Below are 16,030 nucleotides of genomic sequence, written 5' to 3' on the forward strand. Positions count from 1 at the left end.
TGTCTATCTCGGTGGCAGTAATTTTAAACGGTTACATGCCGCAAAATGACACTGGGCAAGGCTGCAAATGGCACTGGTCAAGGCTGCAAATGACACTGGGCAAGTCTGCAAATGACACTGGGCAAGGCTGCAAATGACACTGGGCAAGGCTGCAAATGGCACTGGTCAAGGCTGCAAATGACACTGGGCAAGGCTGCAAATGGCACTGGTCAAGGCTGCAAATGACACTGGGCAAGGCTGGAAATGACACTGGGCAAGGCTGCAAATGGCACTGGACAAGGCTGCAAATGGCACTGGACAAGGCTGCAGATGGACACTGATCATTCTGCAATGATGGACAAGGCTGCAGATGGACACTGATCATTCTGCAATGATGGACAAGGCTGCAGATGGACACTGATCATTCTGCAATGATGGACAAGGCTGCATATGGATGCTGATAAGGCTGCATTGATGGGCATTTAAATGTAAGTTTTTTCCCTTAAACTTCCCTCCTAAACTTGGGGTGCGTGTTATACACCGGCGCGTCTTATACGCCAATAAATACGGCAACTGCTTGTTTATATCTCAGGGAAGAAATAGCAGCTTGATTCACCTGTTCCTTTGCTCCCTGTGCTCTGATGGTAGACTAATCCTGTGCGTCCTGACCTGTAATGCAAGATTATGGTTCCTGCAATGGTCTTGGTGATATCAGAGGTCCTTTGCCCACTGCAGCATTGGGGGGCACATGGACCGGTCTAGCAGTGCAGAGGAACCTCACTAAAAGGGTGGATTTTTAGGTTTTCTGGCGTTCAGCTTTAATAATGTTAATGGGCTATTTATTAATGATTTCAAATGTCATATTGAAAACTTGAGCCTTCAACTTAAGTTTAGAGAGATTTGGTAACATTACTTGTATGATGCACCTGTAGGACTGTCCAAAATATTGTATTTTACTTTTATGGCAAATATTGTTCTTTGCTTGTACACATACCGGGTTGGTGGAAGCTTGGTGAAAGCTCTCTTGCTACTGCTCTTGCAATATCTGATTCTTGCCGTGCTGCTTGACTTGCTTGGTCAGCTGCATCCCCTTTTGCACGTGCATGTGCTGTCCTGTATAGAGAAAAGTAATTAGATAGAAATCAGTATTTACAAACTGCATCAGCTTATCTTACTAACAAGGACAGCCTGCCAGTATCTTTGAGAATGCTTGGGGGTTAAAGCAGTATCCCATTATTCTTATTTCACAGTAGCCTGTCAGGTGCTACAAGAAGATGTTAACAGTTGTCACTGGGAAAATAAAGGACAGATGACACTGGGGTGTGATTACAAGAACAAACACATCGTCAGCTTAACAGCATTAACAATGAACAAGTATCAAAGTCCTAAATCTTACAATAATGATTGCAGACAAGTCATAACAGAATTCAGCCTATCAATAAATTCACTGTGTCAGGAACGTAGGTGACTTACTACTGCTTGAATGAGTGAAAACTGCACAAACATTTTACCCAACTCTGTTCCATTAAAAAAAACAAAAAACGGTTACCTCTTTATTTGACGAGTTGTATCATGCATTGATAGTCCCCAAGGAAATTCATACTAGTATAAAAAAAAACGGTGTGGATACACATAATGTAGATGTGCGGAGAATACAAATGGATCAACCAGCATATGAGGGTTGTGTGTTTCCAACAACCACAGCTGGGTATGGCCACCTAAACAATGTTTGAGAATTGAGATGACCATAAGCAAGCCCTAAACTGCAGGCCATAGTCTATGATGGTGGATGCTACCATTATGGACTCAGAAGAGGGGGAGCAGTTTAACAGACAAGCACTATAGAACCTGATGCTGCCATCCAGAACTTTAAAATTTGCCACCTATAGGTGAATGGACACTGTTACATCAATCAGACTGGAAGTCTTCCCCTATATAATCCCTTCTATACAAGAAGTAACTCAGTTTTGTAGTAAGCAATGAATTCCCAGAAAGAAGGGAGGGACCTCTGTGTCCTGTGATGTACTCCAAAAAAATTGAATTTATAAGTATGTAGAAAAAAATCTAACTTTCTTTATTGTACATCACAGACATTGACACAGAGCCGGTTATAATTGTAACTATGTGGGATGTCCCATAGCAATAAAACCTGAGGAGACACAACAATAACCATCGCCATCAATCCCAAAGGACCTACTCTGCCATTTGTAATACGCTGCAACCAAACAGCATCCTCAGCGGCTTTGACATCCACCTGGTAAAACCCTGTGAATTTATGAACCAAAGACTATGTAGCATCCTTGCAAACCCGAGCCACTGACACCAGATAGCCCGAGATGCCCCTATACTCATGGCAGTGTGCATTTTCCCCAGAAAGGGTGGGACTCCTATCCAACAAGGCTCAGGTACCATTCATTTTAGATAGCTGCCCTTTGAATGGATCTGATTTCAGTTTCTTGATTCACAGAAGAACTGTTTTCAGACCTCCAGGTATGCACATGCTTTGCACATCATAGCACAGAGCACATGCAGCACATCGGTGACCATCACCTTACAGACACTGGCAAAAAGACAGATGTACTTCCTGAATAGGAGGGGTTATAGAGGGGAGGACTTCCTGTCTGACTGATGTGTACATTCACCTATAGGTGGCATAAAATCCACATAGTTATGATTATAACCTGCTCTGTGTTCGATGTACGGTAAAGATAAAAATGTATATATATATATATACACAGTATATATATATATATATATATATATATATATATATATATATATATATATAATGTAATACTAGCAAGCAAAAAAAGAGCTAGAAGAAGAATTAAAATATTGTAAATCATGCACATTTTGAACATTGATAATAAATCAAATACATATTTAATTTTCATGACAGTGGTCATTTAAATCTTTTCTTTAAACATGCATTACTAGTCTCCCTGAAGTAAGAATGCGGTGATAAATAAACTGCATGGATGCACGGTTGGACCATGTTTGTGTCATTTCAGGTATTAAAATTATAAAGCCAATTTATTCCAAACAGATTAAGTTGAGCAATCTCTGCCAGCACAGAATTTTACAATGACGCAAATTGACATATTGGTTGCTTTCTACATTAAAACTATCCTGTGTGAGCTGGAAAACAATCTGGCCTTCTTGGAATCATCTTTGACAGTGAACAGCTGACATCTCCGTTTTTTTGATGTCTAACCTGCTAGCTGACAGTACACAATGAAAAGAGTACACTCCGCCACATGCTCAGCTAGGGAAATTAAAAGGGACAGGCAATCTCATGTATTCTTTCAGATTGGCAAACAAATTTAAACACTGTTGAAAATACCTAAATCTGGACATATAGATTAAAAATTTAACAGATTCCTTCATCCATGGTAAACAGTGCAGATTACTGATACTCCCACTGTGGCTGTCCCATCAGCTGCCAAAATACCTAAACAGCAATTTGCCTGACACTTTTTTGCACAGCTACTTCAGTTTCCCAATAGGGACCTGCCCACTGATCAAATTTCAAATCAAATTTTTAATTTAGAACGCTACAATTCTGCAATTATTTCAGCACTTAAAGGAGAACTTCAGTGGTCACAAAAAGTACTGCTGACTTGTTAGGTTATGAGCTTTATGCCCTGTACACACGGTTGGAAATTCAGACGGAAAAGGTCCGACTGGATTATATTGTCGGAAAATCCGATTGTGTGTGGGCTCTATCGGAGTTTTTCAGTCGGAAAAAAATTTGAGAGCAGGATCTAAAATTTTTAGACAAAAAAATCAGATCGGACATTTTCCGATCGTTTTTAGAGAATTCCGATGGGCAATGTGCCACGCATACTCAAATTATGAGACCAAAGCTATTGGCTACTAGCCTCTACGTAGTCCCATCGTACGCAACAAATGTCACCACGTTCCGAACTATTGCATTTTCCGACAACTTTGTCCGACAGTGTGTATCCAACACCAGTTTCGGACAAAATCCATCGGGAAAAATCAGACGGATTTTGTGGTCGGAATGTCCGACCGTGTGTACACGGCATTAGAAGCTCCTGGACTTCTGTTTAAGAACATCTAATGCTCTGTACACATGAGCGGAAATTCCACCAGCAAAAGTCAGATGAGAGCTTTTGGTCCAAAAATGCAACTGTGCGTATGCTCCATTGGACTTTTGCTGGCGGAATTCCAGCCAGCAAAAGACTGAAAACATGTTCTCAATTTTTCGGTCGGAAAAAAAGCTCAGAAGCATTGAACTTCATTTTCTTGGCTCGTCGTAGTGTTGTACGTTTTTTTAAAAGAAAACAAAACACTGCGCTATTCAAATGTGTAAACCATATACAAACAGCAGCTAACACAACATCTAGGTATAAAAATGTGACATAAATTTTGTGGAAAAGTGTAGCGCTTGTTTGTTTTTTAGAAAAAGTTATAATACAATTAATATAACAAGTGCATATATTAAACAGTGTAGACTAATAAGTCCACCATACACCCTTTACTTGTATGCAATGAACATATAAACAACGAATGTCCAAACAAGTATCCCAAAAAATGAGAAATGAAAAAAGTGAAAATATGAAAACATATGTCTGGATGACGTCTGTTCATGACGAAACGCGTCGGGACTTCATTGCAGCCTGAAATTTTTATTGAAAAGCGCTTACATTCTTTGTACACGTGAGTTTGATAATTCTTTATTAAATTATTTTAACGGAAAAAACGGAATTACACTATTGTGGTCCCTGCTTCTTTTTGTATTTATGCTCAATTATCCCTGTGGATCCATATGGGTGGAGATATTCTGCAAAGGAAATAGCCACATTAGAAATCCCTCCAGAAAAGTGCAACATCGAAAGAGTTTATATATATCTACAAGCTTATATGATCCTCCAAATATAATTTTGAGTAGGATCCATTAAGTCTGGTAAGCCTCCATTTCGTTTGGTGGAGGGCTCACGTGGTGATTGCATGGTCGTTTCATGGAGAAGGTGTAGGATCATTTACACTTCATTGTGTCATACACAGAAACTTTGGAGACTTTTTCTTTCCACTTGTTTTCATATTTTCACTTTTTTCATTTCTCATTTTTTGGGATACTTGTTTGGACATTCGTTGTTTATATGTTCATTGCATACAAGTAAAGGGTGTATGGTGGACTTATTAGTCTACACTGTTTAATATATGCACTTGTTATATTAATTGTATTATAACTTTTTCTAAAAAACAAACAAGCGCTACACTTTTCCACAAAAAGTAGTGTTGTACGTCACTGCGTTCTTGACAGTCAAAAGTTCAGCAAACTTTTGTGTGACCATGTGTATGCAAGCCAAGCTTGAGCAGAATTCTGCCGGAAAACCCATCCAAGATTTTTCAGACGGAAATTCCGCTCGCGTGTGCGCGGCATAAGCCTGAAAACAAATATGTAAAATATTGTAGCTTAGTCTCTAGATGTGGTGGCCAAGAACTTTTTTAACAAGTACAGAAAAGATCTGTTAGTTTTGCCAAAATGCAGATATCTTGTCAATTTATGTGTTTACATGTAATGGAGATGAACAAAAGCAGACATCTTTGAAGTCCAGCCTGTGTGACAATCATGGCTGCCCCAAATGATACCTCATAGCTAACTGTCCCTCTTTTAGAAACAAACTCCTTTGTTCCTCTTTCCTTCATGGTTGTCCCTCTTTTTGGACAGACGTGTAGGTCCCCTGTAATAAATGCAATACCTAACTACTAAAAGTTACATAGTTAGTCATGTTGAAAAAAGACACAATTTCATCCAGTTCAATCAATATTAACCACTTGCCGCCCGCCCACCGTCAAATGAACGGTGCAGCTCTCGCTCTGGGTGAATGTCATATGATGTCGCCCCACAGTGGCCGTGCAGCAATTGCGGCAATGCCATGTTCCTAGGACACGGCGTGACCCTGATCTCTGTAAAGAGCCGATGATGCGGCTCTTTAACCATGTTATCGGCTGTGTCCATTTACAGCTGGTCATATGTAAATGCAGAAGTGCCTGTATTTGGCTCTCATTGCCTCACACTGACAGTATGTGGCGAGGAGAGACGATCATTGGCATCTCCTCACAGGGGACACCCGGACAGGTAATCAGGGCAATGATCATCAGTGCCCTGATTGCAGCAATGTCCCAGCAGTGCCACCAATCAGTGCCCATCAGTGACACCAATCGGTGCCCATTAGTGCTGCCAGTCAGTGCTGCCTTTCAGTGCCCATCAGTGCCCATCAGTGTCTCCCATCAGTGCTGCCTATCCGTGCCATCTATCAGTGCCCACCGGTGCCACATATCAATGCCACCTATCAGTGCCCAGTGCGGTATATTAGTGCCTCCTCATCAGTGCCCATAAGTGCCGCCTCATCTGTGCCCATAAGTGCCACTTCACCAGTGCCCATCAGTGCAGCTTCATCAACTTTATTTTTTTTATTCAAAATTTTCGTTGTTTTTCTTTTTTTTGTAAAAACTTAAAAACCAGCAGTGATTAAATACCATCAAAAGAAAGCTCTATTTGTGTGAAGAAAATAATAAAAAATAAATTTGGGTGCAGTGTTACATGACCGCACAATTGCCATTCAAAGTGCAACAGCGCTGAAAGCTGAAAAATGGCCTGGGCAGGAAGGGGGTGAAAGTGCCCGGTATTGAAGTGGTTAAGGAAAGAATCCAGACCTTTTTTAAAGCAAAACAGTTTTACACTACACTAAACCTTTGACACAGAACATTTTTAATACTATTTTAAAAGGCAAGTACAAAGGAAACATACTGATTAAAAAATGCAGTTTTTGCATTTAAAGGGCTTTTTTTTCTCTTAAAATAACAAACATGTTATATCTACCTGCTCTATACAATGGAATTGCAAAATTGGTCCCATACCTCTTCTTCTGGAGTCCTCCGATGGCACTCTTGGCTCCTCCTCTTCTGTCTCTGCCACCATAGGACATGTGGGCTCACTCCTGAGATACACACAGTGCGGCTCGGCTCCACCCACAATCTCAGGATCTAATTGACAGCAGCAGGGGCCAATGGCTCCCGCCTCTCTGTCTTGTGAATGCAGGGAGAAGGGAGAGAGCCGCTTTGGACAAGCGCAGCACCAGATTGAGTTAAAGAGGAAATTCACTCATTTTTTTCAAAATTAAAAGTCATTACAGTGCCTTGAAAAAGTATTTCTACACCTTGAAATTGTCCACATTCTGTCATGTTACAACCAAAAATGTAAATGTATTTTACTGGGATTTTATGTGATAGATCAACACAAAGTGGCACATAATTGTGAAGTGGAAGGAAAATGATAAATGGTTTTCAAATCTTTTTACAAATAAATATCTGAAAAGTGTGGTGTGCATTTGCATTCAGCCCCCTTTACCCAAACTAAAATCTATTGGAACCAATTGTCTTCAGAAGTCACCTAATTAGTAAATAAAGTCCACTTGTGTGTAATTTAATCTCAGTATAAATACAGCTGTTCTGTGAAGCCCTCAGAGGTTTGTTAGAGAACCTTAGCGAACAAACAGCATCATGAAGGCTGAGGAACACATCAGACAGGTCAGGTATAAAGTTATGAAGAAGTTTAAAGAAGGCAGAGGTTATAAAACATATCCCAAGCTTTTAACATCTCACAAAGCACTGTTCAATCCATCATCCAAAGATGGAAAGCGTATGGCACAACAGCAAACCTACCAAGACATGGCTGTCCTCCTAAACTCAGAGGCAGGGCAAGGAGAGCATTAATCAGAGAAGCAGTCAAGAGGCCCATGTTAACTCTGGAGGAGCTGCAGAGATCCACAGCTTAGGTGGAAGAATCTGTCCACAGGACATCTATTAGTTGTGCACTTCACAAATCAGTTTTTTGGAAGAAAAACATTGTTGAAAGAAAGCCATAAGAAGTCCAATTTTCAGTTTGCGAGAAGCCATGTGGGGGACACAGCAAACATGTGGAAGAAGGTGCTCTGGTCGGATGAGACCAAAACTGAACTTTCTGGCCTAAAAGCAAAATGCTATGTGTAGCGGAAAACTAACACTGCACATCACCCTGAATACATCATCATGAAACATGGTGGTGGCAGCATCATGTTGTGGGGATGCTTTTCTTCAGCAGGGACAGGGAAGCTGGTCAGAGTTGATGGGAAGATGGATAGAGCCAAATACAGGGCAATCTAAGAAGAAAAGAAAAGACTTAAGACTGGGGCGGAGGTACCCCACAGTGGAATGGTTTAGATCAAAGCATATTCATGTGTTAGAATGGCCCAGTCAAAGTCCAGACCTAAATCCAATTGAGAATCTGCGGCAAGACATGAAAATTGCTGTTCACAAACGCTCTCCATCCAATCTGACAGAGCTTGACCGATTTTGCAAAGAAAAATCTGCAAAAATTTCACTCTCTAGATGTACAAAGCTGGCAGAGACATCTCCAAAAAAACTTGCAGCTGTAATTGCAGCGAATGGTGGTCTACAAAGTATTGACTCAGGGGGCTGAATACAAATACACCTCACACTTTTCACATATTTACTTGAAAAACATTTATCATTTTCCTTCCACTCCACAATTATGTGCCACTTTGTGTTGGTCTATCACATAATATCCCAATAAAATACATTTACATTTTTGGTTGTTACATGACAAAATGTGGAAAATTTTAAGGGGTATGAATACTTTTTCAAGGCACTGTAGCTGCAAAAATTGTCGCTGCTGACTTTTAATAAACAGACACTCACCTGTCCAGGGATCCAGTGCTGTTCTCACCCGAACTGGTTTCTTCACTGGTTCTCGGCCCATGGAATCTTAACTGTGGTCAGCCGGCTCTGACCCCTTGTGGCTTCACAGCCAGCTGCCCACTGCACATGCGTGAGCCAGGCTGCACTTTGTGAAATGTTCCACAGTCTTCCAGGACCTGTGACGTGTCCCAGAAGTCTGCGCGTGGGGGGAGGAGAACTTTCGCTCAGATCAACTAGGTGCAGGTGCCTGTCAAAGCTAGTTAACACCCCCTTTTTTGGGTGAATTTCCGCTTTAAGTACTTAGGGGGTTGAGCGGGCGATACTGCTACTGGGACATTTTTTAACTTAATGCAGGGAATGCAGAACCACAGTAATTCTTCATGGTACATGTAACTGGGGGCATGTCCTTTGTCTACACACATTCTGCTAATAGGTGTCCCTCTTTCCCATCTCAGGGAAGGTATGATACTACTGAGAAATTAATGTAGACATAAGTGACAGGAAGTGTGTTATTTGCAGTATTATCGGGTGAATGATTACTAGCAATCCCAAAGGCAGCAATGGCAGCCTCCATAATCTCTTCCTTTATAATGGAACTATCATTAAAGCGGAGGTCCACCCTAAAGTGGAGCTTCCGCTCATTGGAACCCTCCCCCCTCCGGCGCCACAATTGGCACCTTTCAGGGGGGAGGGGGGTGCAGGTACCTGAACAGTAATCTGCACCCACTTCCGGCGTAGATTCTGCAGAAGGTATGCCCCTTTCTGCAGAATCTACGTCCCTTTCCGAAGGTCCCCCGCTGCCTGCTGGGAAACACACGGATCCCAGAGACAGCGGGGACCATCCTTATTGCGCAGCGTGACTCGCGCATTTGCAGTAGGGAACCGGGAACTGAAGCCGCAAGGCTCCACTTCCTGATTCCCATCCCTAAGATGGCGGCGGCAGCACCCGAGAGACGATCGAGAGATCGGCTTCGGGTGCCGACATCGCAGGCGCGCTGGGCTGGTAAGTTTCATTATTTTAAAAGTCAGCAGCTGCAGTATTTGTAGCTGCTGGCTTTAAAAAAAAAAAAAAAACGGCGGACTCCCGCTTTAAAATCTGCTCCATAAAAGTTAGCAATCTCACCATCACCAAATTATTATTCTTTTGGTAAGTATATTGCCCATGCCTGCCATACAGACAAACCTTCTGTTTCTGAGCTCCTTAAAACCTAGGCAGGTTAGATCACATGGTCTCTAGATACCAATTTAATGATGTTTCTCCAGCATCCTTGAAAACTGCAGTCAACTGTTATCAATCATTTTGACAGGTGGGCAATGAAATATAAGAAACAAAAATATAGTATAAAACTACTAAACAGGAAGCAGTAACAGCATATTCAATGGTCAAATATGGCCGCAAACATGTAAATACAAAATTGAAAAGGAAACAAGATTTTAATACATATAGAAGAATATTTACATAAAATCAAAGGTAAACTCCTTTACAAATGGCCTTAACATAGCACATCGCAATGCATGTTAAGTCTGTGATGTGTTGGGTTAGTTAACACAACATACAGCATGAATTTGACCTTTATGGCTGTAGGAGGGATGCAGTCCTGGTATCTAAGGCACAATGATCTTACCATCAAAGCCCTAGGGAACAATCATTTGGTGTTTTCCTTCTCTAGTGTCCACCAATCACTGATATCCTGGTTTTGTGTGGAATGGCCCTTCAATAACAATATGTTTGCATTGATATAATTATCAGTGCACAATGCCTGCTTAGCTCCAACTAACATTTACAATGTGCTGGTGTTTCCTCAAAGTGTCACTGCCTGGGCAGTAGTATGGGCTGCCATTGTTGGTCTTTTTCTAAGAATGGTAGTTTTAGGTCTAGGTCAGTTAATCATCAGGCAGCATCAGCATGACCACCAGGGAGTTTGTATTCTCAAAATAGGGTTTCCTATTTTGAGTTGGTATTAAATCAACTTTTTTTAAAACTTGCAGACAGGCAGGGCTTATATAAGGACTTATTTAATAGAAGAGACCCTATCGGTCTCTTCTGCCATAATTCACGTTCCTTGCCCCTGCCTGTAATGCGCAGCTCAGCTTATATTTATGGCACCAGCTGTGTGCTGTGGTGGTGTGATTCCCATGCACAGGATGTGATGCCCAGGCCATTAAAGTAGTCAAACAGCCGAAACCCAGATAGAAGGCTAAGCGAAGGTGGAAGCACACGAAACCCATAGGTTCAGTGACAGCACAGCGCTGGACGGTTAAGTCTGCCATACCATAATGTGCTTATATGTGATGTATACTAGCACAATATCACAATCCACCTGGGGGCAGATATAGTTAAAAAAAAAAAAAAAGATTTTGCTACTACTACTTTAAGGCACAGATTTTTGATATTTACAGGTTAACCAATTATATAAGGACATAAGCTTAGCTTCAATTTATCACCGTTTTATGTAACAGAAATATCAGTGCGTAATAAAATGGGGACAATGTGTAACACATATCTACTGACATTGCTGCAATACGTATGCACATAGCCTGCGGCTACAACTTGTCCAGTTAAAAATAGTATGGAATGAAATGCTTACAACAAATGGCAATGAGTAGGACATGTAGCAAGAAGGACAGAGAACAGATGGCCAGGAAGAGTGATGCAGTGGTTGTGTGAGGCTGAGAAGAACTACGGATACAGCCAAAATCTAATCAGCAGGCTCAAGAGGGAAATAGGTCTGTTCGATCTCTGACAGCATAACATGAGACCTAACAAATTAAAGAGTAGAAGGAACAGGGACAGGGGCGGGAAATGCTGGATTATGGAGGCAGGAAGAACTGGATGACACTGAGAAAACGACATGTCAGCCACATGTTACAATCTTTTTCTTACAATCCAATTTTCTTGCTGCATTATTATATATAGGGTCACCATGCACATCACTAGAATGGTACAATCCACTGGTAACTGTAGTGCTGATAATCATACAATTCTCCTTAGTTAATGTACACAAGTGTGTGTTTTACTTCTGAATTGTAAAAGAGGATCATTTGAATTCTGAATTTGAATATTTAAAACTGTGTCATAATGCAAATGCATCTCAAACACATCCTTTGCTGCCTGAAAGCATCTGGAATCATGCAGTGTCTGTTTGCTTCGGAGTCTGAGCCATAAATGGAATGTTTATTTTTTTACCTAGAGCCCCCCCCCCCCCCCCCGAAAAAACAAATGGATGCCCCCATCCACATAAGTGAGGTGGATGGAGGAGTTTGCTAACTTGTGCTACAGTATTCAAACAGCGGGACTCCTCTACTGTGATCAGCGGCTGCAGCCACCTGATAGAGAAAAGTTCTCCAACAAGTCTGATCGACTTCAATCAAGTGGAAGCGGTCACACATGGATCAAAATTCATCCCTGCTGAACTGGCTGCTGAACTGGCTGCTGAACTGGCTGCTGAACTGGCTAAATTTCAATCACACTAACTCAGTTTGTAACTCCGATCATCACAATAACCCTGCCTGCAATTTAAAGCTTAGCACTAACCCTCCCTGTAACTCCAAGCCTCACACTCACCATCTCTACAAATCCAACCACACTAAGGCCACACTAAGGCTGCTCAAACAGGGTGCAAAGAGATTCCATCAACACAGATAGTGTTAACAAGGGAATCCTGCCTGCCGAGCAATTGTCTGCTCTTGGTGGGGGAAGCCAGGAGAAGACAATGATTATCGATAGGGGCTATAACAGCCCCCAGTGATAATCGTAAAAGAATCCAGCAGGCTGGTTGTACCCAAGTTGATTGATCAATCAACTTGGTAAATTCAGCCTGCTCATTAACGCTTCAAATCTCAGCCGGTTCCTCCTAAACTGGCCAAGATTCAAACCGTGTATGGCCGGCCTAGCCCTGCCTGTAACCCTGCAGTAAGGCTGGGACCGCACTGTTGCTCTACAGTAACACACACATCTCTGTGCTGTGGTGCTAGTCATTCCTAATGGCTCCTAACACACCTTGCCAACATTGTTATGTAAAAATAATTTTATTTAAATGAATAATGTTAGCAGGGAAATTACTAAAACTATGCTTCGAGGAATGTTCACATTGCACGGTAATTTTAATTAACAGCCTGTCAACGGCTGTTTCCCATCATGCTCAACAACTATTTTATACCCAGCTATTTGTTCTGCCTGGGGAGCTCACAGCACTAAAGGGAACATAGGAAAGCAGAACCGTGTTCTCTCTCCTTGCTCTCAGGTTGACGCACTTCTCAGTCATACCCAACTTGGTTCCTTGGGGAAGGCTCATCTTTGCTCACTGTACATCCTGCTAGCTGTAATCCAAGGCCATGGCTTTGGTTTGAGCTGAACGCCACTTCCCATAAACCTTTGTGTCATGTCGGTGGCAGCCCATTCTTTCATACAGGCAGATGTGAGAGTAGGGTGGGAGAACAGGTGGGGAGTGTCATTACGCAGGTAAGCAGAGGGGTCTCTAAGGATTTAGCTTTAAATTATTTCTATTTGAATTTATTAGTATTGAATTGAAAAAACAACAAAAAAAAGGTTGGTTTAGATGCAACCCTCTAACAAATGTGGCCCTTGGGCTCCTTTAGGCTGGCCACTACTGAAGTGGACAGTAACATAGATGGTGTTACCTTACAACCTGAAAACCTTCTACATGTGTGTTTTGTATCTTAAATATTGAACTGTATTTGTAAAGAGGTATAAAAACCATACACAATCTACATACAATAAATGCTAAATCTGATCTGGGGGACTGTTCACACTATTTCGCAGCAGTAATATGATTTTCCATTATTGATGCAATACGGCGACATTCATTCTCACCGTCTCAATGCACTAGTGTAGCTATGCACCAACATGTGTCACCATATGCTGCAAATATTTTTTATTTTCATTCCCAATCCCCCAATTTCCTAAAAAAAATTTTTTATTCCTTCAAAGACTCTTGCTTGTGGCACAGTCATCAAAGCATATATTGTGGGTAAAAGGGCATATGGGCATGCCCACAAGCATATTTTGTGTGCATATGTGTGTTGTGGTAAAAGCTAACTCCACTTTTGTTTAGAAAAAAACATTTCCCTCTGGGTGATCTATGTACATTACATGGATTAGAAAAACCTTTGTTGCATATTCCTACCTTGTGTTATTCTGAAGAATCCCTGTGTGCTCCTCTGTGCCCATATGGGAGAATTATTCTAATGGAAGTGGTTTTATAATTATCAATCAGCTGTGCAGAGTACTAATGAGGAAAGCTGCTTGGTCTGCATCCCTTTAGACATGTTCCTACTGAAAGTATTGCACCAAATATTACATTTTTGTTGCAGGGGATGCCTGAAATCTGACTTGTATCTTAGTGCAGACTTCTGGGAAAATTGGTGAGCCAATCACATAAGCAGGAAATGATGTTTCTGGGGTGTGTCCAGTACACATTCTGTGTATAGAACAACTCCAGGTAGCCATATTGCATTGCATTTTCAGAAAATTACAGAGCTGCAGATTGAAAAGGAAAGGTCATTTTTAATAACATTCAATTACAACATGACCCCCAATTGTATATGTTATATTATTTTTTCCTTATTTGATATTTAAAGTAAGTAGGCTCGGGTTTTATGTAACCATGCCCCTTCAATCCTGTCACCCTGCCAGTGCAATTTGGGCACAACAATTTGGTGAGGAACTGCCACTTTATTGCTTCATTTGATTTATTGGGGGAGAGGGGGGTGTTTAAAATTTATTGTTTCCGGGTCCTAGATATTCTAGCTCTGCTTCTGCAAAGCTACACAAACCCAATCACTGTTTAAGTTTTGCCTGGTTATGGACATTAGAACAATCTTATCCAATGTTTATGATTGAATAAGCTATTTTCTGACAGCGCAAGCTATTTCTGTATAATTAAATGGTAACGTGGCCAACTTTGGACTACCCCCAGGAAAAGGACAATGCTCGCCAGACCTGTGAGTGGACTTCTTACCTCCTCTAACTTCACATAAACAGTAATGTTTTTATGGAAAAAACCCCAGATTCAAAAACACACATGTAACTGTGCCAGACAATAAATAGAAAAGCAATCCTTCTAGGCACATATGTGTCTTGTTTAGTTTATTATATTAGGATTATATGAAAAAGCATTCATTGGAATTCTAATTTTTTGGTGGTGAAAATGTTCTAGTGTATGAATAATGCCCCTATTAAGAATCTTTTGATGATGAAAATTGCCAGAAAAACCAATCTGTCAAGCTGCAATTTACTGGCATGTTCATCAGATGAATGATCTTTTTCATGTCTATTTTTTCTTAATTATTGTACATAATACACATGTGCTTTTACTGTATCTGGAGGCGTCATTTTAATACTATCTGGCTGCAATGTATGTGTATTTTATGAACAAATGATCACTTTGGTAGGCAGGATTGTTTCACTATTCTGGGGAGCACATTGTATGTTTGATTTTATCACTGTAATCAATATATCGTTTGGGGGTTCTGCTATACTGTGTGGTATGTCATTCATGATATTTTACCATCACAGTTCTGGATTTATACTTTAAAGGGTTTAATATTTTTCATGAAGTCAAAGCATGTTTCATAGTTTCATGGTTGGTAAGGTTGAATAAAGACCCCATCCAGTCAAACCTGTGTAATTGGTGTATGTATGTGTTCATGTCGATAATCATTTCCCTTATCCCTGTAAGATGCACGTCCAACAGTCTTTTAAAACCATCAATACTTCATGCCAATACCACCAATTGTGGAAGAGAGTTCCACATTCTTACCGCCCTGTTGCATAATGTTATTTCATGCCAGTTTTGTTATGAGGATTTTTAGATAATTTTATAGGTTAGGGTTTTCATTTTGGTACACATTTTTTAATGTAAGTAAACATACAGCTAGCACACCAAGACTGTGGCGGTAACTCATCCAATTTAGAATGTCAGTTTTTCACATCTGTTTTGTAGATGAATTATTGTACATAATCCATGTGCTTTTACTGTATTTGGTGGTATCATTGTGAAATTACGTGGCTACAAAGTATCTTGGTGGTTTCACTGGTCTGAAGCGCACTGTCTTTTTACATTCTCGGAATTTAATATACAGAGTTGGAGCTGTGACACATTTGTTGTCTGCTAACCCAACTGTTCAACAGAAATCTGTCAGAAGGCATCTCATCCCCACCCACAGGCAGATTTGATTGCAGGAGTAAATTATCTAACAGTACCACTAATACATTCTATGAATATATTGTCATGTTGTCAGAGATTGTCATGTTTTTGGCATGCTATAAACACTGTATGAAGAGGTACATTTCTTGTAT

The 16,030-nt window shown here is 40.8% G+C and overlaps 1 protein-coding gene across 1 annotated transcript in view; it reads right to left on the reverse strand.

The window, feature by feature from the left end:
- Positions 1–16,030, reverse strand: part of JPH1 (junctophilin 1) — a 161,874-nt gene that overhangs the window by 33,433 nt on the left and 112,411 nt on the right. The window contains exon 3 of the mRNA XM_077492886.1: positions 974–1,092. Coding sequence (XP_077349012.1) covers positions 974–1,092 — 119 coding nt within the window. The remainder of the gene's footprint in view (positions 1–973; positions 1,093–16,030) is intronic.

The sequence above is a fragment of the Lithobates pipiens genome, unplaced genomic scaffold (genome assembly GCF_037356315.1).
Source record: "Lithobates pipiens isolate NorthernLeopardFrog02 unplaced genomic scaffold, aLitPip1_a1.2 Scaffold_19, whole genome shotgun sequence".
NCBI classification, from domain to species: domain Eukaryota; kingdom Metazoa; phylum Chordata; class Amphibia; order Anura; family Ranidae; genus Lithobates; species Lithobates pipiens.